Here is a 25,323-nt window from a genome sequence, read left to right as displayed (position 1 = left end):
ACCCCGGGGAGGGGCCTAGGTGGCCGTGGGTTTGCTGGCGACCGAACCTCAGAGGGACAAAGTGACACAAGGTCACAGCCAGCAGCAGCGTTCTCTGCCCTCCCGAGCGGTTTGGGCCCAAACCTTTTTTTAACATATTTTTATTGATTTCAAAGAGGAAGGGAGAGGGAGAGAGAGAGAGAAACATCAATGATGAGAGAGTATCGTTGACTGTCTGCCTCCTGCACGCCCCACACTGGAGATCGAGCCCGCAACCCGGGCATGTGCCCTGACCGGGAATCGAACCCCGACCTGTTTCATAGGTCGTTGCTCAACCACTGGGCTAAGGTAACTGCTTTAAAGAGCACAATTCGGAGGCAGCTAGTCCAGTCTCAGGCTGTGTACTGCCACCTCTAGTTCCGAAACAGCCGCCGGGGGGCCCTGGGCCCTCAGCGGTCGCTCCCTGGCTCTCCCCTGGCGCCCGCCACCTGCTGTGGGACCGGGGTTTTGTCTGTGCTGGGTCTTTCCGGCAGGACGCCCACCGCGTGTGACCCGCGGGGTCTGCGTCCTCCACGGAACGTGGCGTCCTCGGGGCTCCTCCGGGTGTGGCGTCTGAGCCCTTCCTTTCTCTGGGAGCGATGTTCCGTGGGGTGGCTGGGCCCCACTGCGTGTGCACCCCGTGACGCTGCCACGGCCGTCCCGCCTGCGTGAGGAGCCGCGTGAACACGCGTGGACACCTCCCCGCGCAGCAGTTCCTGCTGTTATCATGGTCATCGTCAGCGTGGCCATCACCCTGTCCTGCAGACGGGGAGGCGCAGGCTCTGGAGCAGGAGGGCCTCGGCCAAGGCTCGCACCCGGAGTGAGTGGCCCGGGCAGTGGAGCTCCGAGAGGGCGTCCCCAGGTGTTCTCAGCCCATTTGTTGTTTTTGGGGGGCGGGGGGCGGGGGGCGGGGGCATGGCTGGGTATGTCCCTTTGGCTCCCAAGGCGACCAAGCTGGCTGCCCATCCTGGCGCCTCTCGGGCCAGCGTCAGCCCCGGGGCGGGACCTGTGATTCCGTGGTTCCCTCTGTGTGTGTTTCTGACACGGCCGGATTGGCCGTCCGATACCGCGTGCTTCCCTCCCGGCGGGCTCTGCTCTGCCCGCCGCCCTGTCTCTCTCTCAGGCGTGTTTTTGTGAACTTGAGAAAAAATCGGGAAAAGGCCAGCTCTCTCTGTCCAGCCCATTAATTCTGCATGCTCGGGCAGAATTAACCTTGGCAAGGCTTGGCGAGGAGAGGGTAATTCTAACCTTAGAAATCTGCTGATTAAAGCTGGTTTCAGGAATTCGATTCCACTTAATGTCTTGGCAGGGCGCCCGGCTTCGCATTAACACAGCCCGGGCCTCGGCTGCTCCCCCTCCTTCCTCATAAACAAAGCCCCTTCGCCTGTTTGAGGCAGCGGTCCCTGCCCGGCCCGGGCTGCGCACAGCTGCGTGTGCGGGGCGTCCCGGGGGCCTGGCGGTGCGTGGCCCGGAGGGCGGTGCTGGGCGTGGGGTTCCCGCAGGCTCTGAGAAGCAGCAGTAACAGCCGGAAATGCCAGCGCTCCAGGCCCACGTGCCAAGCAGAGCCAGCTGGTTTCTGGGCACCCCCCCCCCCATGAGAATGCCTCTGGGGGCGTTGGGAGCAGCTCCGGGGTCATCCGTGTCTCCCAAGACCCCGATCCTTCTGGGCATAGGGGACCGAGGACAAGGCCAGCCGCCTTGAATGCGCACCGAAGCCTCCAGCGCCTAAGGACACACCGGCCTCCCCAGTGTCCCCCATTGTTCATCCCTTCCGCTCAGATGTGCTGGGGCCGGGGAGGGGGCGCCAGACCAGGAGTTACTGGGGTTGGTGTCCTCCTCCTCCGTCCTCAGTGCTGGGGGGGGGGGGGGGGCCTCAGTGCTGCCAGGGGAGACACAGGGGAGGGGGCGGCAGTCCCCGATAGGCACAAGCCACTGGGAGATCCGTTCCAGCCTATGGCGAGGCCCCAGGAAACAGGTCTCAGCAAACGCACGTCGATGAGAGCAGGTCGGTTTCACTGTGTGTTTATTGTTTGTGCCGGGACCTTTCGGAAGGGGAGGAGGAATCACCAGCCCAGACGTACCGAACGGGCTGAGGGCCCAGCCCCTGAGGTGGAAGGTGCACCCGTTATGAGGGGCGCTGAGCTGCCTGGCACACCGGGCAGGGCCTGGGGGGACCGGGTGCCAGGAGGGCCTTCTGAGACACGGAAGTGACCCGGGGAGCCCGTTCCCCAAAGCGGTCCAGCGCCTGCGGGGGAGGGAGACGGAGGGCAGCCACACAGACCGGCCGAGGGGCCCGGGCCGGGAAAGCACCTGGATGGACGCCCCCAGAGGGTGAGCCCGCGGCCCCTCCCACAGCCCCATCTTCCGGGCCGGACGGCTCCTCTCTAAATCTAAATTTACCTTATTATCAATTTTAGCTCCCCTTCCATTTTATGCCCCTAATTTATTAATCCTGGGTCCCCAAACACAATAAAACGGAAGCCCCTGGGACTTTATTTATATCTCCGAACATGATTTTTATGCCTTTTTATCTCAAACTTCATTTGCTTTTTATCGCCCTCCTCACTCACCGGGTCAGGCTGCAGCCACTCTAACAGATGAGGCGGCCCAGTGAGGGGCCCAAGTGAGGAGCCCAGTGAGGGGCCCAAGGGCACGGGCTCCTCGGAGCCCATCCTGTCCCCTCACCCCCGCTCCTCCCATCCAGCCCATGCAGTAAAGATGGTCTAGAACTTTCTGTGTAGAAAGGGGAGCCTCTAGGGTGAGAACTGAGAGTGTCTTTCCATGGTTTCTTTGGGTTTCTCCCCACTCCTCACCCAGACCAGGGGCCTGGGGGGTGCCTCCTCCTTCCCCTCCTTCCCCCAACCAGAGCCCGCCAGTCCTCCCGCCCAGCAACCCCCATCTGCAGGTCTCCTTGGCCCCTTCTGTTTACCAAGGACACCCCCACCCCCGTGAGCCCCTCCTCCCAGCTCCCACGGACGTAAGTGTCCAGGGCTGCCCTGTCCCCAGGACTGGGGGCCCCCCGGCACCTCCTGCAGGGCCCAAGGTGGGCGCACACGTGTCCTGGGCTGCCAGGTGCTGCCCTGGTCTCTTGGCGCACTCCCTGACACAGTGCTTGCCTGGGAGAGAGGATAATTGCCAACCTTGTGGAGTTTGCTGCCCTCCCCCATGGGTTTCTCTCTGCCCCTCAGTCCTCCGCTCTGAGAATCCCACCTCCACGGCGCCACCTGACCAGGCTGTGCACCAGGCCCTCTGCCCAGGAGACGGGGGAGGCCTGCGGGTCAGGCTCCACTCTAACAAACTGGGCCTCTGAGCCCCAGCTCCCACGCCTGCAGAGAGGGGCTCACGCCACCTCCTCCAGGATGGCAGCGGGGCCCCGGCTCCCTCCCCCACCTCCCGGGTCACTGACAGTACCCAGCACAGGGACATTTGATCACTGGGCCAAAGCCCGACTTGCTGTCCCAGAGGATCAGGCCACTGGGGTGTCAGGCCGGGGGGAGCCCTCTCCAGGGAGGAAGTCCCCGAGGTCCTGGAGAATGGATCCCCGGGAGCCTGCCCACCCGGCCAGGAACTCCCACCAAAGTGCGTGCTCAGGGACTATTTCCCGGGAGGGTCTGGTCCCACGGGGGCAGCCTGGGCCGGGCCAGGGCTGGCATCTGCCGGGGTGCCCCGTGGGCCTCAGGCGGGGCCCTGGCCGGCCCCCTTGCCGTCTGGCCTGGTGCCCGGTGCAGCAGGGCCGCTGCTCTGGGAAAGGCCATCACGGATTGCCTGGGAGAGAGGCCGGTGGACACCGGTCAATGACGATCTAATAAGCCAGGCCCCCCTACCCCCCAGCCCCGGAGGCTGGATCAGGCTGTAATCCATTTAGCACAAACTAATTTCAAAGCAATTCACTGTTTAACAAGTCCTGAGGCCCGGTCTTTGCAGGCGGCGTGTGAAGGGAATCGTTCGGTCTAATCTTAGATTAATGGGAACCAGGTCCTCCAGCGAGGCAGTCCCAGGAGCAGCCCGGGACTCACCCACCCCGCGTCTTTGACAAAGGCAGGCCTGCAGGCCTGAGCGCAGCCATCGTACGGAGCCAGGGCTCTGGGCCCGACAGGGTGGGCTGGAGTCTCCTCACCTCTTCCCAGCCACGTGACCTGGTCTTCCCCGAGGGTGCCTCTGTGCAGGGCGGATGTTGAGTAGAGAGGAGAGGCAGGAAAGTCTCCACGCCACCCCATTGTCCCCACGGATCTCCCCAGTGCCCCCAGGACCTGTCTCGGAGTCCTGGGTGCCTCTTGGACCGACTCCCGCACCGAGTAGCAGCTGGTGGGGGGACATCGGGAACCAGATCTGGAGGGTTCCCTCTCCCACCTGCTTCCCAGAGGAACCACATGTCACCCCAGCCTGGAGCCCTGCGGCTCTGCCCGCCCAGTGCCTCCTCGCCCCACCGAGTCCTGGGCTCCCGGGTCAGGCAGGGGGCAGCCCCACCGGCGCTGTCATCTCAGACCTGGAAGAGGGACACTTTCTTGCCTCGTGGGTCGCCCTGGACCGCCGGGCTCTTGCTCCCCTCCACCGACAGACAGCCCCCTGGGTGGGAGCTACAGCGAGGGCAGGAGGACAAGGGGGGCTGGGGCCAGAGCCGCAGTTCTTGCCCTGTACCCGCCCTTGGCCTTGAACCCTACAAGCCTCCCAGCCCCTTCCAGGAAATGGCCCTCTGCGTGCAGAGCCGGGCTGTTCGGATCTGTTCTGTGTGCCGTCTGGGGGGAGCGGAGACCACTGGACCAGCGGACAAGGACGGAGCCATAAAAACCACAAGGCCGTTGCTTCAAATGCAAGGCCATCTGCCGGCTGCTCGACATGGGTCCCCCGGGGGGCCCTGCAGCACGGGCTGTGGATGCCCGGACTCAGCCACCCAATGCCGTCCGCACGGCGGGCTGGACGGGAAGCTGGGAGGGCTGGCAGCCTGGCCCAGACCGTACCCTGTGCTGCAGTGACCCTGCTTGTCCTCCTGGCCTGGTCCTTCCTCCTGTGTCCACCTCATCGCAAACGCCACTTCCTCTGGGGTGACTGCTGACCTTCACCCTGGAAAAGGGGATTCTTCCCTCCTTGGGCTCCATCACACCCTCCAGGGCCCCTTGGGCGTGGTGTCGGGCCGTCTGGGTCTGTTTGAGGTGTTGTCTGGGGAGACGGGGGACGGTGGGGCCAGGCCCTGAGGCTGGCACAGAGCGGCCTGCATTCACAGCTCCTCTACGGGAAACCCACTTCAGCGGCCCCCTCCTCCGTGTGGTCTCCTCAGAGGCCCGGCTCGCACTGCCTCTGCTCACACTGGGATGCTCTGAATGAGCGTCCGCTGCCCTCCGCCACTTCAGAGCAGGCTTCAATCATCCTCCTCTCGGCGGATTCCTCTCCCTCCTCTGTTATCTCCTTTCCTCCCTCACCTTTATGCCAGCACACATTTTTTAAAGCTATTCATCTTTGTCACGCACACATCAGACTCAAGTGCACGCTAAGCTGGGTACCTAAAGGCCTACCTGCTGGCTGAGTGCCTTTGAGCAGAGGCCACCTCCCCGGTGGGGAGAGGTGAGGGTGGTGGGGGGCACTGGGAGCCGGGGGGGGGGGGGGGGCCTGGAGGACTGTGGGAACCAGAGGGCCAGGGGAGGAGGGGCTGCCACCACAAGCTGCCTGGCGCTCTCAGCCCCCGGCTGTGGCTGTTTGCGGAGGAGGTAGCACTGGGACTCGCCTAAGAGGATTATGGGTGGGATTTGCTGTAAACACCCCGTCTGAGGACACAGCAGGCATTATCCCACATTAGAGGCGGCTTTTCGGGGAGAGGGGGGAGCTGGGGACTGAGCTTTCATTCAGGGGATGCGGGGAGACACTCACTGACTGACTCAGGCTGGCCCAGCCTCTGAACTCCCAACTCCCCAACGTGCAGCCCCCCAGAGTCCCAGCCTCCCCCAGCCCTGGCTTCCCCAGACTCAGCCTCCCGGGTCCAGGCTCCAAGGGTCTCAGCCGCACGGCTCTGGACTGTACCCCCTCCTGCTCTTGCTCTCCAGGGCCTCACATCAGTAGTACCGCCCGTGGTGATGGGGTGTCCCGTGGTGAGGGGGTGTCCCATGGTGATGGAGTGTCCATGGTGATGGGGTGTCCCGTGGTGATGGGGTGTCCCACGGTGATGGGGTGTCCCGTGGTGATGGAGTGTCCATGGTGATGGGGTGTCCCATGGTGATGGGGTATCCATGGTGATGGGTGACCCGTGGTGAGGGGGTGTCCATGGTGATGGGGTATCCATGGTGATGGGATGTCCCGTGGTGATGGGGTCCCATGCCATCCAGCACAGGAGCATTCACTGCTCTGGCCATTGAGCACTCGGAATGTGCTAGTGTGACAGGGGCTGAAGTGTCTGGTTTAGCTCACTCTGTCTCGCTTGAAGCCTTTGAGCAGCCACCCTGGCTCATGGCATCCTTGTTGGATGTCATCTCTCTAGAGAGACCCACCCAGCAATGCTGGGGCTGTCATTCCAGAAATCCGAAATCCGTGCAGGAAGGCGCTCACACTCCCATCAGCCTTGCCTCGGGGAGTCTGCCTCCTGTGGTGGGGAGGACCCAGACACCGGCAGAAGCTCTCCCAGGGCATCAGGGCACATCCCAGCCCTGCCCACCACCCCTGGGCTGGCAGTTAGGAAGCGAAGGCGCTCAGGGTGATGGCAGTGGGACAGGTGACTTGCTTGTTGCCCACGTGTGCTCGTTAAACGTGATCTGCATTGCGCGCGTGTGGCTCCTGCTGTTCCTCGCTGGCCGCTGGGGCCTCACACCTGAGGGATCCAGCAGCGTTTGCTGAGCACCTGCTCCATAGAAACGGCTGCGGGGAAATTGCACAGGACCCTGCAGTCCTCACTCTGACCTGAGGGTCAGGGGTCGGCCAACCAGGGACCGGATCTCACCCACCTACCTTTGCAGAGCCTGTGAGCCAAGAGTGGCTTTTAGATTTTTTTATTGGGGGGGAGGGGGAGAGTCATAAGAAGAATATTCGTGACAAGTGAAAATGATGCAAAATTCAAGTTGCAATGCCAGGGAATGAAGGTTTGTTGGGACGAAGCCACGCCCATTCCTCACCCGCCTTCCAGGCTGCTTTACAACAGCCGTGGGACTCACAGGAGCCTCTACCCTCTGGCTCGCCTGGGACAGGACTGGGGGCCTGGGCAGTTAAATGACAGCGACATGTAATGCTGAGCTCGAGGCAGAACCCATACCCCCAATGGCTGCCCCTGAGCCCTCCCCCTGGCTGGTCAGGGCAGGCTCCCTGGAGGAGGAGGCTCTGAGATGGACTCAGGCTGTGTGGCTTCTCTGGGTGTGCCCCCCCGGGAGGTGGGCCGTGCGAGGAGAAATGTGGGAGAAGAAGCCCAAGTCTGCCCGGAGTCAGCTGTTTCCTGGAGCCAAAGCCCAGAGTGGAGGGGTGAAAGGAGGGCTCAGCTCATACCTGAAAGAGAGAGGGAGAGAGGGAGAGGCTGGGGGGGAGGGGGGGAGAGAAACCAGACAGACAGAGAAACAGACAGACAGAAGGATAATGGAGAATCAGCCACGTCATGTGGAGCCATTGAGAGCTGGACAGAGCACCGGTGTGTCCCAGTGTCCGGCATAAAGCCACGCCGCGGTGTGCCCCCCCTTGGCCACGGAGGCCGGCGGCTGCGGCCCCGATGGACCCTCCGGCACACGGGCTCCCGGCAGCCGAGTCTGCTGGGAGATGCGTGGCCCACGCGCCCTTCGGAGACGGGGTGCCCCTTTCGCGGTGGGAGGTGCTGGTTTGGACTGAAGGGAGCTCCTGTCTGCTGCCGGTTTCCCTGTAATTCTATCCTTTTTATTTAAGAAGAGAAAAACGCCCCATAGTGTCATAAAAGCAACTCTGAGTGTTTAAGAAGAACTACGATACTTCCTCGCTCAGCTGCCATGTGCGGGGGGAGCTGTCAGCCTGCCTTCCCCCAGCCGCACCGAGCGGGCGCTGCCTCCTCCCGCAGGCGCAGGCCCCTGGGCTGCCTATAAATAGCAGCTGCTTCTGGGCTCTGTCTCTGTGTACACACATACACACACACACACACACACACACACACACACACACACACGGGACACACGCAGGCTTTCCCGGGCACACCGCCACACGTGTGCAAACACACACACACACACACACACACACACAGGACGTACGGCAGGCTTCCCAGGCACACCGCCACACGTGTGCAAACACACACACACACACACACACACACACACACACAGCTGCATCCCGCAGCCCCAGGCTGTGACTCTTCCCCCAACCACAGCCCGGCCCCCAAATGGAGAGCTCAGCCCGGGAGCCCCCGGGGGACCCCGGAGCCTGATCAGAAAGCCCCGGGAGTTTGTACAACACAGATTGCTACAGACAAACTTGATTGCTTTTTTGATTAGTGGGTAAAGGGAATGGATTTGATACGCTGCCGCGAGAAATAGTGTGCAATTAATCCCCGGATGGCGTGGCGATGACATTGTCAGGCGGACTGGGAACGGCGGGGAGGCGGCGAGAGAGGACGATGCTGACAAAGGGAGCAGGCAGGCCCTGGCGTGGGGAACGACGGGGAGAGGGCCCGGGTGGGGGCACCAGCGTGGCCGTGCCCTCCTAGCATTGCCGAGTCCCTGCCCCCTGCTCTGTCCACCGGGAAGGCTGGGCTCGGCATGGCAGACACCAGTCTGAGTGGACTCCCACTGCCCACGATGCCCAGATGGTTCCAGCCCAGACCGAGCCCAGGTCTCCGCCGCTTCCTGCATTCTGTGTGTCTCCATTTGGGCGTCTTCCGAGCCCCTCAGAGTCTCCAGGTGGAAATCTGGTCAGCCCCTCCCACCAGCCTGCTGCACCCCTTCCCCCCCTCTTCCTGCCCCAGTGACCTGCACCACCGTGTGCCCGTCCTCCAGCCAGAAGCTGGGCTGTCTTGACGCCTGGCAGACATGACTGTGTCTCTGCACCCTGGTCATGGGCCTCCCAGGCTCTGCCTCCCCCTCCCCCCACCCCCGGCCACATGGCTGCTACGGGAGCTCCGAATCCCACCTCAGATCTGGCACCTTTCATTCCCGCTGCCCTGGGTGAGGCCCAGCTCCTTGCTGTGTGGCTCCCTGGCCTTTTGTGATCTGACAGCTTTGACCCCCTGCCTGGCCCTCCCCCTCCCCCTCTCTCTCCCTCCCATGCACTTCCCACTCACACCCACCCTAGCGTCCTGTCTTCACGGCAGAGCCTCCGGCCCAGTCTGCTGTCTCCCCTGCTTTCCTGCCACCTTCCCTTGGCCAGCCCCGCTCACCGCACAGCCCCCAGCTCCTCGGCCCCCGCTGCTTTCCACCCTCAGCCCCCAGGGGACAGGAGGGGTGGTCCCATCTCACAGCCTGGAAGCAGTACCCCAGCTGGCGAGCTGAGGTCTCCCACCCCAGGCAGGACCCTCCTCTCCGCAGCCCTCCCTGCTGCCTGCGCTCACCGCAGACTCCCGCAAAGGCAGTCCCAGCCGCGCAGGGAGTGGCGGATGCAGAGCCCATTCCCAGGATGCTTCCCCGGTGCCAGACTTCACAGCACCAGAGCGATCCTGCCCTGCCTCCGTCCTTCCCGGGGCCAGCCTGTGGAGCCAGGTGTCCTGGGCGAGCCACTGGGGACAGCTCCCAGCCGCCTCCCTCCACCTCCAGGAGCTTCCAGCCCAGGACACAGCCCGCAGCCCACACGCGTGCTGAACGGGGACGGAAGGACCAGCATTCAGGGCGGAGTCCTGGGGGGGCTCCGGGGAGCATTCCCTTCCCCCCTGGATGCCTGGGACAGGCCTGGGGTCCTTGGGGGTCCCCCGCTAGCCCAGCCCCCCTCTCCTGTCTTCCCAGCACTGTGCCTCTGGGCCCTGCAAGGCCAGAGACCCGGGAGCTCAGGGTGGTGGGAGCAACATCTAAAAATAGAGCAGCCAGTTCTGCGGGAGGCCCGAGGGGGCCTCTGGTTAAAATGCATGAGGCTTGATGTAGAAACGGCGATCTTTCTTTTCATCGTTTGCCTATTGGATGGTTCTGGGCAGTTCTGGGGAGAGAGGGTGCCCGCGAGAGGGGGCAGGAGTGACTTGGTGGGGGGGGGGGGGGGGGGCGGGCGCGCGTCCTTTTGGTGCCTGCACAGAGGGATACACAGTAGGTGCTTAGAAAATTCTGGAGATTAGTTCATGCGAGGTTCAAGGATGCTGCAGCCCAGAGAAGGCGGCCAGCCTCAGGGACATGCTGCAAGTCAGCCAGGTTGTTTCCAAGTTCAGGGAAGGGCAGAGGGAAGGGGGTGGGAAGGGCAGAAGGAGGGGCGGGGAGGGCGCTGCGAACTCTCCAGAGGAGGGAGCAGCGGAAAGGAGCAGGGAAGCCTGTATTTCCAGGGGTCGGTCGGGGTCGGGAGAGGCTTCACTCAGCCATCCAGGCCTCCCGTTTGGCCGGCTGCATGAGGACAAGGCCTGGAACTGCCCCGAGACCAGGCGGGGTCCGAAGGAGAAGGGCTGCTTCGTGGTGCAGCCAAAGGCTCACGGACACTGGTCCGGACGTGGACCCCCGTGGGCTGGGAGGAGTGCGTTATCAAAAACTAAAACTAAAACTAAAAATAAAAAATGGGGGGAAGAAGTGTACTGAGAAGTCAGGCAAGAATATTGCCTTTTTAATAATAAATACATTCCGTGGGCAAGAATTGCAAGGGAATCGTTTAAATTAATTTCCGCTGTGTTTGTTTGGTGTGTGCGGGGCGGGCGTCCCAGCTGACAGCGATCTGTGGAAGTGCTAACATATTGGAAATCCGATTTCTTGCAGCCACAACTCCGTGGTCTAAAGTGATTTCTCTCTCAGCCCTGCTAACCAGACAGGCAGGGCTCGGGCTCCTCGAGGGTCCGTTCCTGCCTGGGGCTTTGGGGTGTGAAGGTGCCTGGGGGGCGGGGGGGCTCAGCAGAGCTGGTGTGGGGTGGAGGAACGGACGGGAGGGAGGCGAAGATGAGCAGTGGGAGGACGGGAGGGCCCTCTCTCTGCCCTCCCCCTGCTGGGCCGTGTGTGAGGGGAACCCCACCGAGCTGGGAGGGGAGCACTCCAGGTGGAACTGGAGGCTGACAGGAAAGGCAGAGCCCTCCCACGCACACTCTCAGGGGCCGGTGGTAAGAGGCCCTGGCTGATGTGTCTCTCCCACCCCTCCCCCTCCTCTGCCAGCGAGTCGGCCCGAGGGTGCGCAGTGCCCTTTGCACGGCGTTCAGGCCTCGCTGTCCCAGCAGGCACTCCACCTCCGGGTCTGTGTCCCTCCTCCCAGCCACCACACACACCGCCCCTGAACTTGAGTTCCCACCCACCTTATTCCTATATCCCACCTTCTATCCCACCTTCTGGCCCACCTGGCTATGGCTGTTTCCTAGAACCAAATCCATCCGCAAAAGAGGCTGGTTCATGCTTAGAACAAACCAGTCTGCGAGTAAGCAAACTGTGAGTCAGGACCACACAGCGGGGATGTGACGGGCCTCTCAGGTCTGCAGGTGAGACCTCCCCAGCCCCACACCCCTGGGCTCCTACCAGCCAGGGCGGCCCCGTCCAGTCTGACGCTCCTTGGCCAGGAAAGGCGTACGTAGAGTGTGTATTTGAATGGATTTTGTCACCTTCAGCCCCTCCCCGTGCCCCAGGCGGCCTTGACCGAGGCTCTATGAACGAACCCCGGGTACTCCACGCCCTTGAAATCACGGGAAAATGTACCCACAGGTGCCCGCCCCGGGCCTGGCTTTTCTGGGTTCTCGCAGACTCCGTGGCCGGAGAAAGGGTGAGCGGCCCAGCTGCGCGTCACGGGTGCTGGCTGGCACTGCCACTGTGCGCAGACCTCCCTCCGGCCCTCGGCCCTGGGCCCACGCGCACAGGCCCTGCCCTCGGGCCCCCGGGCGCTGGCCCTGTCTGTGGCCCTTTCCCGCTCCTTCTCTGCCGCGCGCCTTCCTCTTTTCCTTCCCTCTTTCCAACTGAATTATCGTTTCTCCTCTCTCCCCAGTGCTTGTACGGCTGCTACGTCCATTCTTCCATCATCCCCACCTTCCACCGGAGGTGCTACTGGCTCCTTCAGGTAGGTGGCCGGGGCGCGGGGCTGGGCAGGGTCTGCGGAGGGGCCGCGGGGGGGGCTCCCGCGTGCAGCGGCCCTGGCCGGCTCTCCCGGGGCGGCGGTGTGTGTGCTGAGGCCAGGGTGCCGTGTAGGGTGCCAGGACGGGGAGAGAACCCTATGGGGGTAGTCCTCTCCTGCCCCCTGGGAGTAAAGCCTCCGAGGGCCCTTCCAGGTGCCGTGGCTTCCTCCGGGTGAGGACAGAAGGACAGAAGGACGGGAGGACGGCTGAGCGTCCTGCGCCTGACCGGGGTATGCCCGCTGGCTGCACGCTGCTCCTTCCTTTTATCTCGGGGGCCAGGGGTGGGCGTGTGTGGAAAGCCGGCTTCTGAGGACACAGCAGTTGCAGGTGCATTGACTTGGATCGAGGGGGCGGTTTGTTGGAAGAGGAGGTGCTCCTGGCTGGGGGTTGGGGGCGGGGAAGGAGCTCTGTGATCCATTTGTGATGTCTGCCGTGTAGCAGATGGAGGAAGGTGTCCTTGATGCATAGGGTGGCCTGGTTGCCGCGTTGCTGTCCATGGTGCTGGCGCACAGCCTTGCTGAGTCCGATTCCAATCCGTGGTGTTGGTTGGTCCTCCTACCTGCTCGGAGCGGCTGCTGTGTGCGTGGGGAGGCCAGAGGGATGCCTCCAGCCAGGCCGGGTCTGGGTCCTCAAAGCTTGGCCTCTGGTGTGCAGCTGCCGTCAGAACCCACCCTGGGGGCGCCTGGCACCATCCCCCAAGTTCTTGCTCCAGGGGTTGCTGGCTCTAGCCTTTGCCACCGGGAGTCCACTGTCTGCATCTGCTGCGATTCAGGCTCCCCAGCCCCCAGGCCCAGCGCTCTGGGGGGTCTGCCAGCCCTCGGTGTGGCATGTGTTCAGAGAGGACAGCCTCAGAGTGTGTGGGGGGGGGGGGAGGGCTGGTCCCAGGGCAGGTGGCCTGGAAGGTGTCCCAGGCCCAGAGCCGTATGGGTGTAGACGCTGAGGCTCCTCCACCTCCAAGCCCTCCCGCCCTCCCCCGTTCCTGGAAGCAGTTGTCTGTGGTGGGACAGCTCGTTAGCAGCTGACGCCGAGCCTGTCCAGGGGCAGGCTGGCCTGCAGACACGGTTTCCCGACAACCTGCCCTCTGCCCAGTCTCCTGGGTCAGTCTCGCCTGGCGGTGGCCAGGGAGCACCTGCCTTTCCAGTGCTCGGCCCCCAGTTCCTGGGAGAGGGGCCCCGGTGCTTGTGGGACGACAGTTCCCTGTCTGGGTCATAGGAATGGGCTCCACCGTTTAGCCGGCGGCTTTCTCCTGTGCCTGAGGGGTGTGTGTGTGTGTGTGCGGGGGGGGGGGGGGGGGGGTGTTAGAGCCTGCCCGGCCTCCAGGCCACACTCGGGCTGCACCCTCCTTCCTGGGCCTCCAGCCCCTGGAGGGCCCTGTTCAGGCTCTCTCCCTCTTTGGTTCTCATGCCCCGTCAGCACCTCCCAGCGCTCCCTTCCTGCTGGCCGCCACCCTCCCGCCAGCCAGCCCCCCAGGGCAGTGCTCCCCTCTCCCACCCCCAGGCCCTTCTCCCACCCCCGGGCCTCCACCCGCCGCCTCTCCTTCCGCCACTCTCTGTGGTGATTTAATTCCTCTGCCTTCACTTTCCCGGAATCAGACACCACCAGGCAGACACAGGGGCTCGTTACTCCCAAACTGGACCCTCTCAGTCAGCGCCTGAAGCCGGGTTCCCCTTCGATCCCGGTGCCCTGCCCTGTTTGCGGGGCCAGGTGGGAGGTGGGAGGGTCCTGCCCCCCAGGGGTCACTCCCGCCCACGAGTGCTGGGTTAGTTCCCTTCCGGCTGGTGGGGAGCCCGAAGGCCAGCGTCCCTGGCTCCGTTTTCCTCAGGACTAATCCGGGCCTGTCTCCTCTCCCACCCCCAGGGGACGCTCAGCCCACCCCCTGCCTCCTCGAGTGTCACTCCCGGTTCTGTGAGCAGCAGACAGGAGGGAATGCTCACGGGTGGGCCCCTCTTCCCGCTCATCCCGGGCGCAGGAGGCTGAGGACCCAGGGCCAGCGCAGTTAGGAGCTCACGCCAGCTGCTGGGGGCCACTCGTTCGGTGCTAATGGCACCCGGGCCGGGACGGCGGGCCAGGCTTCACGTCTGATTGGAAGCAGGAAGGAGCCGGGAGACACTGGCCCCGATGGAAACGGGCCCGAGTCTGTCTGACAGCAATTACCCAGAGGAAGAGCGGGTGGGCGGGAGGTGTCAGCGCAGAGACACGGCGGTGAGCAGAGACGGAGGTGGCTCAGGTGCCAGCTTGGCTCCCAGGAGGCCAGCCCGGTGCCCAGAGGAGCACAGCTGCTGGGAAGGGGCAGCGGCCTGGCACCCACCTCACACCCCCCTGCCCAGCGCACGCTGACTGCTGGGCAGGGAGCCTTCAGGAAGGAGGCGTTTGGAGGAGGGTGGGATAAAGGGGGTTAGTTTTGCTGGGACCGGTTTGGCTCAATGGATAGAGCGTCGGCTTGGGGACTGAAGGGTCCCGGGTTCGATTCCGGTCAAGGGCATGTACCTTGATTGCGGGCACATCCCCATTAGGGGGTGTGCAAGAGGCAGCTGATCGATGACTCTCTCCCATCGATGTTTCTAACTCTCTATCTCTCCCTTCCTCTCTGTACAAAATCAATAAAATATATTAAAAAAAAAAAGGGGGGGGGGTTAGTTTTCAAGGAGCAACCCCTTCTCCCCCCGCTGCTATCCCAATGCAGTGGCGTCTCTGCCAACCCACAGGCCAGGGGCTCCTTCCTGCCTCGAGATCCTCAGACTGGTCCCGCCTCCCCCAGGCCACGTGGCCCAGCGAGACGCCTACCGCCCAGGCCGGGACTCCAGCCAGACGGGGAGCTCGCTGCTGGGACCTGCCACCCTTGGTCCCCAGGGGCCCGAACAGCCTCAGCCCGACGGGAGGGGCCAGGCCTGCTGCAGGCAGCCTGCCACCCCCACAGGGAGTGGGTGGGCTTGTCAGGCCCACACAGAGGTAGCTAGCCCGCCAGAGCAGAGGGTCACGGGGGTGACAGGAGCTGAGCGGCACTCGGAGTGTCCGCGTGACCTGGCTTTCAGAGAAAAGCCCTCTCTCTCCCTCCTTCTCTCCCTCCCTTCCTCCCTCCCTCCCTTTCTTCCCCCTCCTTTGCTAATAAATATTTTATCAGGATGTGAGCAGGGCCTCCCAGTGAAGCCACTGAGGCCACTTTATTAGCCATAGGTGCATGAGGTCACGGCTGTGACTGGTGGGCACCACGGAGGGCGCCTGCCCAGGCGGCATCTCCAGACCCGGCCACCCTGAGCCCAGGCCCCCAAGCTCAGGCCACTCCCCGCCAGAGCAGGGCCTTTGGCAGCTTCACCCTGACCTCAAGATGCCCCCAGGCAGGCGAGCTCACACCTCCACCTGTTGCAGTGGTGGCAGCGGCGGCGGCGGCAGCGGCATCGCTGGGGCCGGTGTGGGCAGGGCCGGCCTGGTCACCCAGCTATGGGAAGTGGCCAGGCCGGGACAGGCCGCCTGCTCCTCAGCTCTGCCTCCCGGGCCTGACGGTGGGCATGTCTGCAGCTGTGGGTCCCTGACTCTGCGGGCCGCTCGGGCTGGGCCGCACAGCAAGGCCCGCCTCCCTGTCCGTGGCCTATCCGGTGGGGGTTTCCCACGCCGGGGCTCAGGGCCTCCTGCTCCTCCCTCTGTGCCGCCCTCCCTGCCTGCTCCCGGGGCCTCAGGGGGCCGTCCTCCCAGCGCCTCTGGCTCACTCTCTGCTTCTGCTGAGCGCCCTCCTCTTTGCCTCTTCCTCCAAATGCGTAATGAATGTCCTCCGTGCTTCATGAAGTGGGAAAGCCGAGGGGGAGCGGGGGGTGGTCCCTGTGTGTCTGCCGCCGGCATTCGGGCTGTGGCGATGCCAGGACCAGCTACTTGGGTGGAGGCAGCTGGGCTCCTTCCCAGCCCCCTGGCCGCACACAGAGGCCCACAAACTGCACAAACCTGTGCACCCCGGGCCCGAGGGCAGGGCTGTGGTCACTGGAGGTGGCAGCCGTGCAGATCCGAGTTTCAGGGCATTTTCAGTTATGGGAGCTGGGCTTTGGCCCTGACACCCCTAGACACTGGAAGTTGGGACCACACAGCCACTGGGGCACGGGGGTGTGGGCCCTGAGGGAGGAGTGAGTGAGGGTGCCAGGGGAGGCGGGGTGGGTGGGGGTCGGAGAGGGCGGCGTTCCAGGTAGAAGGAGAGCCCAGCAGGGAGACAGCTGAGCCAGGGGAGGTCGTGGCACAGGGTGCCCAGCCCCCCCGCCCAGCTCATCCCCCCGAAGCCTGTCCCCGGGAACGGACAGGGGGGTGTGGGAGGAGCTGGGCAGGAACTGTGCAGCCAGAGGGACATTCTCGAACTGCCTTCCCGTCCCGGCTCCATTCTAGCCGGCAGCTCCCATTTCTCCCTGCGTTTAATGCGCCTGAACAATGTGACAAGGTGGACACTGGGAATTTACTGCGCCCGCGCGGCCGCTCAGTTCCATTAAGATCCCGGGATCTCCGCCAAGCCCGCCGCCACTTCCCGCAGGCATCTTCCCTGATTGCAATTTACGACGCCGAGGCCTCCGAGGGGGCTCCGCCTCCAGAAACACCGCTGTTCCCCAAAAGTGGCCATTATTCTCTCTAAGGAAAGTGCCTGGGCATCTTCCAGAAGATTCCCTCATCCTGCCCCCTCCTCTGGGGACAGGGACAGCCAGGGAGAGGCTGCAGCTGGCTTTTTCAGCAGCCACCGACCCAGAGGATCTGCTGGGAGCAGGGGACAGCTGCCCGACCTTCACCTTGCCCTTTGCAGCTGCAGCCCTGGGCGGGGGTGGGCACTGAGTGTCGGGGGGGGACAGGGAAGAAGTGGGGAGACTCTGAAACCCATCACGGCCTCAGTGTCATGCTTGGTACACTGAGGCCCCCATGCAGTGGGGCCATCATTTGCTCCAGGGGATGGCCGGGTGGGCATCGCTGGGAAGGGGAGCCCCCCTAGACGGCCCCCCAGACCGCCTCTCAAACGGCCAGGCCCTCGGCCTGCCCCGGGCGGCTGTGCGATGACCAGCCCGTTCGCTAATTTGCCTGCAGCCGCGGGCAGGAGCTGGGTCTGTGGCCAGTGAGACGGAACCTCCACATCGGAGCCACAGCCCCGGTGCCTGCTGTGATGGACCACCACCCGGGCAGCCCGTCCTGCAGCCCCCTCTGTCCTTCAGCCTTGGAGGACGGGCTGCCGAGGCCAGGCTGGCAGACAGGGGGAGAATGGAGCTGCCAGCGCGCCGTCCTTAGAGATGGAAACTATTAATTAGTCTTATTATCCGGAGCGTGTCAGTCTCTTAATCCTCCCTGGCGGAGGGTTTGTGCGGCCGCGGGGCGCGCTGTCAGCTTGAAGGCGGAACAATGGGCCATCGGTTCGGTTACTATCTTTATTCATCGAGCCACGCCACCCCCGCCCCCCTTCCACAGAGCACCCCTCAGAGAGGAGAAGGCAGAGCTGTTTAATGAAGTGGGCTTCGGCTGAATTATCCCTGTCTGTGGTCTTCCGCGGACAGTCTGTCCTTCACGTCCGATCCTCTTCGGAGCGGAGGAAAGTGTGCGCTCCCCGGCCCCAGACAAAAGTTCACCTGAGGAAGCACTGTTCATCTCTGAGAGAACCCAGAGGCCGGTGACATGCCCATGTGATGTGACAGAGAGGCTCAGTGGGCGGAGTCAGGCTCAGCTCGGCCCCTGGCGACACCGGTGTGTGGCAGCAGTCATCCTGGGCCTGTCATAGGCTCGGGTCCATGACACAGCATCCCCACTGCTTACTGCCCTGGGCTTCCTAGTGGCCCTCAGGCTGAGGTGTCCCCAGGCACTCACACTCAGACCAAACGAAGTCAGCTGGACAGGCGTGCACAGGTGTCAGGTGAGCACAGGTGTCAGGTAGCACAGGTGTCAGGTGAGCACAGGCATGCACAGGCGAGCACAGGTGAGCACAGGCGTGCACAGATGTCAGGTGTGCACAGGTGTCAGGTGAGCACAAGCGAGCACAGGTGAACACAGGTGAGCACAGGTGTTAGGTGAGCACAGGTGTCAGGTGAGCACAAATGTCAGGTGAGCACAGGCATGCAGAAGTGTCAGGTGAGCACAAGCGAGCACAGGTGTCAGGTGAGCACAGGCGTGCACAGGCGAGCACAGGCGAGCACAGGTGAGCACAGGCGAGCACAGGTGAGCACAGGTGAGCACAGGTGAGCACAGGTGAGCACAGGCGTCAGGTGAGAACAAGCGAGCACAGGTGAGCACAGGCGTGCACAGGTGAGCACAGGTGAGCACAGGCGTCAGGTGAGAACAAGCGAGCACAGGTGAGCACAGGCGTGCACAGGTGAGCACAGGTGAGCACAGGTGAGCACAGGCGTCAGGTGAGAACAAGCGAGCACAGGTGAGCACAGGCATGCACAGGCGAGCACAGGTGAGCACAGGCGTGCACAGGTGAGCACAGGTGAGCACAGGCGTGCACAGGTGAGCACAGGCAAGCACAGGCGAGCACAGGTGAGCACAGGTGAGCACAGGTGAGCACAGGTGTCAGGCGAGCACAGACGACCACATCATCTCTCTCTCGGTTCTCCGGCTCCCCTCCCAGTAAGGGCTCTGGCAGGTCCCAAGGAGCCTTCTCGCCATCCCACCACCAGTCTCCAAAAATGGACAGGACTTCCTGGCTTTCTCTTCTCCTTGTCCAAACACACCCCGGTCCCCGTTGGTGTTAGCAGGGCCCCTGCCTCCCTCTCCACTGGCTCCTGGGGGCAGGGAGCTGGGGGCCAGTTTTTACCTCCAGGGCTTCATGGGCCCCAAGTGAGAGAGCACTGAGGCTTCCTGCCCACAGAGCAGCCCTCACAGGAGTCTCCCCTCCTCCCTCTCCCGCCTCTCCCCTTCCTCCTCCCTGCCATCCCCTCCCTCCTCCCCCCTTCCTCCTCTCCCCTCCCCCCTCCCCCCTGTCCCTCCCTCCTCCCTCCTTTCCCCTTTCTCTCCTTTCTCTTCTTCCTTCCTCTCCTCCCCCTCCCTCCTTCTTTCCTGTCCCTCCTCCCTCCCCTTTCCCTCCTCCCTCCTCCCTCCCTCTTCCTCCCTCCTCCTTTTTCTCCCTCCCTCCTCCCTGCCCCCTGCCCTCTCCTGAAGAGGGAGAAGGTTCGCCCGCAGAGACCCAGCTGAAGGGGCCTTGGTCTGGGGAGAGGGCGCCAAGCCTCCGTGTGCCAGGAGGGTAGCCCCGGGGACACGAGGCCCGAGAATCCCGCGAGGGGAGCTGAGAGGATTGAGGAGGAAATCCAGGGCAGACAGGTTTGTTGACCCCGAATTGCCGGGAGATTTCTTAATTTAGAGCGGAGTTCTCAGGAAACAGTGTCAGCTCGGAGGAAACGGGCTCCCGGGGGCTCATCCTGCCCCGGGCTCTCCGCCTCTCCCTGCTCGGGGGGAGGGACTCCGGAGGCTCCCGTGGGCGCCCCAGCCAGGTCCCCGGGGCGGGGAACGGTCGCAGGCGGTGGCGGCACATGGGTGCTGAGGGCCCACGCCCGCCCGCACGTGGGGGGTCTGCCTGTGGGTGCGCCCCGCCCCTCGGAGCTATCCTGGGGGAACCGCGTCCCTGGGCCCCCCGGCAGCCCGAGCGGGCAGGAGAGGGAGCCGTCCCATGGCAGCTGCGGGGGCCACCGCACCAGCCAGGGGAGGCCCTGCCAGGAGGGTCCGGCGTACTCCCCTCCCGGAGGCCCCCTCCGTGCCCGGAGCCCTGGCACAGGCTCTGCCAGTTGCTTGGCTCAGAAGCAGCTGTGAAGGCGGGGCTGGGCGGGCAGATCCCCAGGGAGGACGCCCAAAACCATGAATAGCACCGGCCCCCAGACACTGTCCTTCCCGGTACGGACGTGCCCCGGGTGGAGTGTGCGGCTTCTCTGGGCGCATCGAGTCGCCAGCACCCCACCCTGCACTTGGGGGCCCTTAGTGAGCACCATGGGGGGCCTGACCTCGAGCCCTGAGGGGCCGTGGCGGCTGCCCTGACCACCAGGGTACTAGGTGCCTGGCGGGCAGGGCCTGCAGGGCAGCTCCAGAGGCCGCTCCTCCCACCACTGCCAGGCCGGGTCCCCCATGCCCGCCGTCTGCCGGAAACCCCAGACCTCCTGTCCTGTCTCAGAAAGCCGGCCGCGCCCTCCACCCGCTCCACCCCTCCCAGCGCTGTTCTCCGTCAGGAAGGCTGTCCGGGGCGTTTGTGGATCCTGAGCCACGGAGCAGGCGGGTGTCAGGATCAGTCTGCACAGATGCCCGTCTCGCTCACGCGCGGGCCGGGCGCTGTCAGCTCGAACAAAGCAGCCAGGACGTGACGGGCATCAGCGGAGCGCAGCCAGGAGGTGTGCGCCAAGGACCCGGCTCTGACAGAACCGCTTCCCCATCCTCCCTCAGCCCGCCTCCTCCCCCCGCGGGGCCGCTCAGGGGACCAGGGTCCCCCTGCCGTCCATGTCCCTGGCTCCTCCAGACCCAGCACGGTCTGTCCTCACCGTAAACCGGATGCCGAGCCCACGCGTGAGGCAGTTTTGAGAGCTTAGTTCGGGAGGAGATGCGGTTAGACGTGGGCAGTGGCTGTGTTCCTGTCACTCTCCACGGGAGCCAGAGGCACGAAGACCAAGGTGGCATTGCACGCCCGCCCCTCCGCCTGCTGAGGGCGGCCAGCGGGGCCAGAATCTGGCCAGTGCCGGTCTGTGCCAGAAGGGGCTGTGCTCACGGGGTCCGCCCCTCCAGGTGCGAGGACCCGGGACGGGGTGCCACGTCAAGTGTCCACGTGGAGGTGGACGTGGCCTCCCTGGGCTGGACGTGCCGCCCTCTCCCGGGTGGGATGCTCCCGGGGAGACCTTGAGCCTGCAGGCCGAGGTCAGGCTTCTGGTTTCAGCAGCGAAACCCTTCCCTGTGCGTGTGAGCCCGACCGAGGCGAGCCCGCCTCCCGCCCCGTCCGCCCGCTCAGCCTGTCGGAACGCCGTCTCTGCCCATTTGCGGTTTGGGTTGGTCTGTCTGCAGGGAACCCAATGAAACTCCTTTTGCTCTTTCCCAAACAACACGGAGGCTGTGCACACTTCACTGCACATCTCCAGGCTCCGAGTCTCCTTAGCATCTGCCTCTTGCAGCCCAGATCACCTGTCCGCCCCTGCCCCTGCTCCAGGGGTTCCCAGCCTGCCCCCCTCCAGGCAGAGACAGACGGTCCCCCCCCACCCCGCCCACCCCCCTCCCGGTTCATAAAGACTCAGGGAGGAGATCACCCCTTGCCCTTCCTCTCGGTGTCGCAGGTGAGCCCGGCTCTAACCAGGTGCTTTGGGGAACACTGGCCAGAGGGGGCGCCACCAGCACTTTCCGGGAATAGCCCTGCACCCCCGCGCTGGGTGTGGAGTGGACTCCGAGGGAAGCAGGCTCCGATCTATGGCGTGCGTGCTGCATGTGCAGGCCTCTGGAGTGGGGCTGGTGGGCATTGTTTGGTCATTAGTTCACATACCTGGCGGGGAGGGAGGGAGGGAGGGAGGGAGCTAAATAGTGACAAGCACTTCAGTGGGCTGGGGTTTTTTTTTTTCTTTCTTACTAAGGTTAAAATGAATAGCGCTGATCCGTTGCCCAGGCAATAGGCCTGTTAAAGGAAATGGTAGTTAAAATGATTTTTTGAGCCAAAGCAATTTGGCTGCTCTGAGGCGTCCTTTATCTTTTGCTTTCAAGAGGATAATAATGTTTAAAAAGGAAGTCACTCACACGGCTTCCTGACGGGGAGCCAGCTCCGTGACGGGCGGGCAGCTCTCCCTGGGTGTGTGGTCTCGCTCGGGGACGCACAATGCCGCCGGGACGGCTGCTTCCGCGGAGCCCTGGTGCCCACCACACAGAGCTGGCGCGCCCGGTGAACCTGTGACCGGCTGAAGGCCCTCGTCCGTTCCTGCCTGGGATTCCCACCGGGTGCCGGGCTTCCACACGGAGACTCCCGTCAGCCGCCGGGCCCGGGCCCGCGCAGAGCCTGTGTCCGCGGGCTGTTCTCCCACGTGGCCAAGCGGCGCCCTCCCGGAGAGAACGGGATGGCAGCCCGGGCGGGCAGGTGCTCAGCGCCCTTGGTGGGAAGGGCTATTTCCTGGGGCCCATGTGAGCTGGACTGGAGCAGCTGGCCCCCCTTTTACTTTATTATTTTTAAAAAAAAATATGTTTATTGATTACAGAGAGGATGGAAGAGGAAGGGAGAGAGAGAAACATCCATGATGAGAGAGAATGATTGATCGGCTGCCTCCTGCACGCCCCCTACTGGGGATGGAGCCTGAGCCCTGACTAGGAATCAAACCATTACGTTCTGGTTCATAGGTCGATGCTCAACCGCTGAGCCACGCCGCCCGGGCCCAGCTCCCCTTTCAGAATGAAAGGGGCAGAGGAGCCCACTTCCCAGTGAACGTGCGTGAAGGGAGGGCGCTGTTCCAGAAGGTTCTGCCCTGTTCCGGTTTGGGGTGGGCGGGGCCTTCGTGGGTAAGGTGCATGGAGGCCAGAAGAGCCGGTTAGGCCACTGGGGGGTCCTCAGCTCAGAGGCGCCTAAGAGCAGGGTAGCCCACCCCCTGCCTCCCGCTCCCAGAAGCCCCGGGCCCCTGGGGGCTCTCCCGCTCGGCCTCACAGGGGCTGTCCGAGCCCCCGCCGCCTCGTTCGGGACGGCCGCTGCCCCCTGGGTGCGTTTTAAACACACTTCCGAGCCCTGTTCATTTTGCCTTTGATGGGGAGATGGCCTTCTGGGCTTTTCCTTCAAGAGATGCAGATTTAATGGACTGTGATTTTTCTCCAGGTCTGCTGTTTGAGGGGGGGAAAAAAAGGCAGCATTAAAAAAGCAACTCAATTTCTATTTGCTCAGGGAAAGAAAAAAATCTGCTTGCTATTCAGGCCCTAGATTTTCCTGGGAGATTGGTGCACTCGCCTGCCAAGATGTTAGCTAAAGGAAAACACATTTGCTATAGATCAGAAATATTTATCCCTCTCTGGGCAGGAGACCCAGAGAGCTCCATCCGAATGCGCGGCACCTGGAAATCCGAGCGCGTTCCGCTCCGGCGCTGCGGGCGCCTGCCAGCGAGGCCACGTCGGGGGCGCAGGCCATTTCGGGGCGCGGCAGGCACAGGGGAGGGGTTGAGTCAGGCTGCTGGGGTGGGAGGGGTGTGTAGGTCAAGGGTCAAGAAGCCTGAATCCCAGGCGGGAGGCAAGGGGTCAGCCAGAAAGAAGCAGAGGGTCCCCTGGTGGCCTTCCCGCAAGCTTGCTTTGTGTGGTGACCTCGCCCTGCGTGTGTGCCCTTAGAGCAGGGTCGGGTCTGAGGACGGTGGGCGACTTGGGCCAACCCCACGCCTGCTTCAGAAGGCACCCCAGCTTCTGCTAAGCTCCATGCCAGCCCCCAAAGGAGGACAGCCCCAGCTTTCAGAGCCTTCTTGCAAACTGATCAGCTTCATCTTCGGTTCCTGCCGACACGTGAGAGAAGCGGCTCATACATAATTGAGCATCTGGTCATGGCTCCTCCCCAGAGGGCAGGCCTGTGTCCTGGACCCGCGGTGCTCAGCCGGGTGCCCCGAGAATGTCCAACACGTGCAGAGCCTGACTATTCAGCCAGGGCACGCACCTCCTCCCCTTCGGTTGTTGAATGAGAAGATGACAGCAGCCAGCACAACAATAGCTGCCCGGTGTGAACGGGTGTGCACGAAGCAAAAGCATTGTTTTCTGTCAGATCAGCACAAAGTACTCTTTGGTGTGCGAGGAACGGTGTGCAAGGATGGGTTTCAGGAGACGGAGGAGGTTGGAAGGGCCGCGCTGGGGAGAGGCGGCCGGGAGTGCGCTCACACGCTGTCGTTAGCGGGTTTACTCACTCGCTCCTCGTTCCCTGCGCGCTGTGTTTAGGTTCCCTGGTTCCTGCCATTGCGCTCCGGGTCTGTGCGGGGAGGATCGGGTCAGGGTGCGGGTGGGGAGCAGGGGGGACGGATTCCCTGCAACACCAGAGCCCCTTCTGAGACCTTCGGGACCCCGATCTCCATTCAGAGAGTGGTTTGCACTGACCACCGGCCGGCGTCCACCCTGCACTCACACTCACACTCACACTCACATCCACTCTCACACACACACTCACATTCACTCTCACACACACTTGCACTCACATCCACCCTCACACTCACACTCACACTCACATTCACTCTCACACACACACTCACACTCACATTCACTCTCACACACACTCACACTCACATCCACCCTCACACTCACACTCACATTCACTCTCACACACACTCACACTCACATTCACTCTCACACACACACTCACACTCACATTCACTCTCACACACACCCACTCTCACACTCACCCTCCACATGTACACACCCTCACACTCACTCTCACACACACTCTCACGTTCACATGCTGACTTGTACACACTCTCGCACACACACTCGTTGCCTCTCACCCTTACACACCTGCTCACCCTCTCCGTTCACACCCACGCAATCACATCCTTGCGTCCAGAGCCCTCTGCGCCGAGAGGCAGCGCCCGGCCCGCCTTAAGGCCCGGTGCCCGCAGGCACACTTAGCTCCACTTCCTCTTTCTCTCCTTCGGCGCCTGGAAACCCCAAACCCTCCCAGGAGGGAGCACGGCCCTCTATTACCTCCGGGCTCAGAACACTGCGCACAGTAATTGAAAGTGGCTTGACTCAAATTGCATTTTCCTGGGAGCCGTGAGTGGGTGAGGGAGGAGGGGGAGGGAGCCACGGTGCCTCAGAGCAGGCGGGAAGGCAGGCCTGGTGCTCACCACAGCACCCACATCCCAGCCGCAGGTGCCCTCCCCCCCCAGCCTCCTCGGGAGGTCCACCCAGGAGGGGCCTTATTGCCCCCGCTGGCCACAGGCACATTCCCTCTGGTCAGCACCTGTTTGCTGATGGGATGCAGGTCCTGCCTCAGGGCCTCGGCTCCCTGTTCCCTCCCCCTTGCTCCTCCCGCACATCCTTAGGGCGCCCAGGCTACACGCACGCCCAGGTCCTCACAGGGAGCTCAGCACCCACCCTTCACCTCAGAAAACCTGCGGGCACCGGAGGGGAGTCAGGGTGCCGGCCACAGGACTGAGGGCGAGACGAGGCCCGCGTCCAAAAGGAAGGGGAGCTGGCCCTGACCCGGTCAGACCCACCGCTCCCCCAGACGCCGGTGCTGCCCCAGACGCCGGTGCTCCCCAGACGCCGGTGCTCCCCCA

At 63.5% G+C, this 25,323-nt stretch overlaps 1 protein-coding gene across 6 annotated transcripts in view; it reads left to right on the top strand.

Annotated features, from left to right (window-relative positions):
• The window catches only part of CAMTA1 (calmodulin binding transcription activator 1), a 540,293-nt gene that overhangs the window by 371,045 nt on the left and 143,925 nt on the right, over positions 1-25,323 (top strand). For all 6 annotated transcript variants that reach the window (XM_084875718.1, XM_084875717.1, XM_084875716.1 and 3 more), the window contains exon 6: positions 12,022-12,093. In XM_084875718.1, coding sequence (XP_084731844.1) covers positions 12,022-12,093 — 72 coding nt within the window. The remainder of the gene's footprint in view (positions 1-12,021; positions 12,094-25,323) is intronic.

This window comes from Pipistrellus hanaki (assembly GCF_964339955.1).
Source record: "Pipistrellus hanaki genome assembly, chromosome: 2".
Classification (NCBI taxonomy): Eukaryota; Metazoa; Chordata; class Mammalia; order Chiroptera; family Vespertilionidae; genus Pipistrellus; species Pipistrellus hanaki.
Note: the sequence above shows the minus strand (reverse complement) of the source record. Positions and strands in the feature narration are given on the sequence as shown.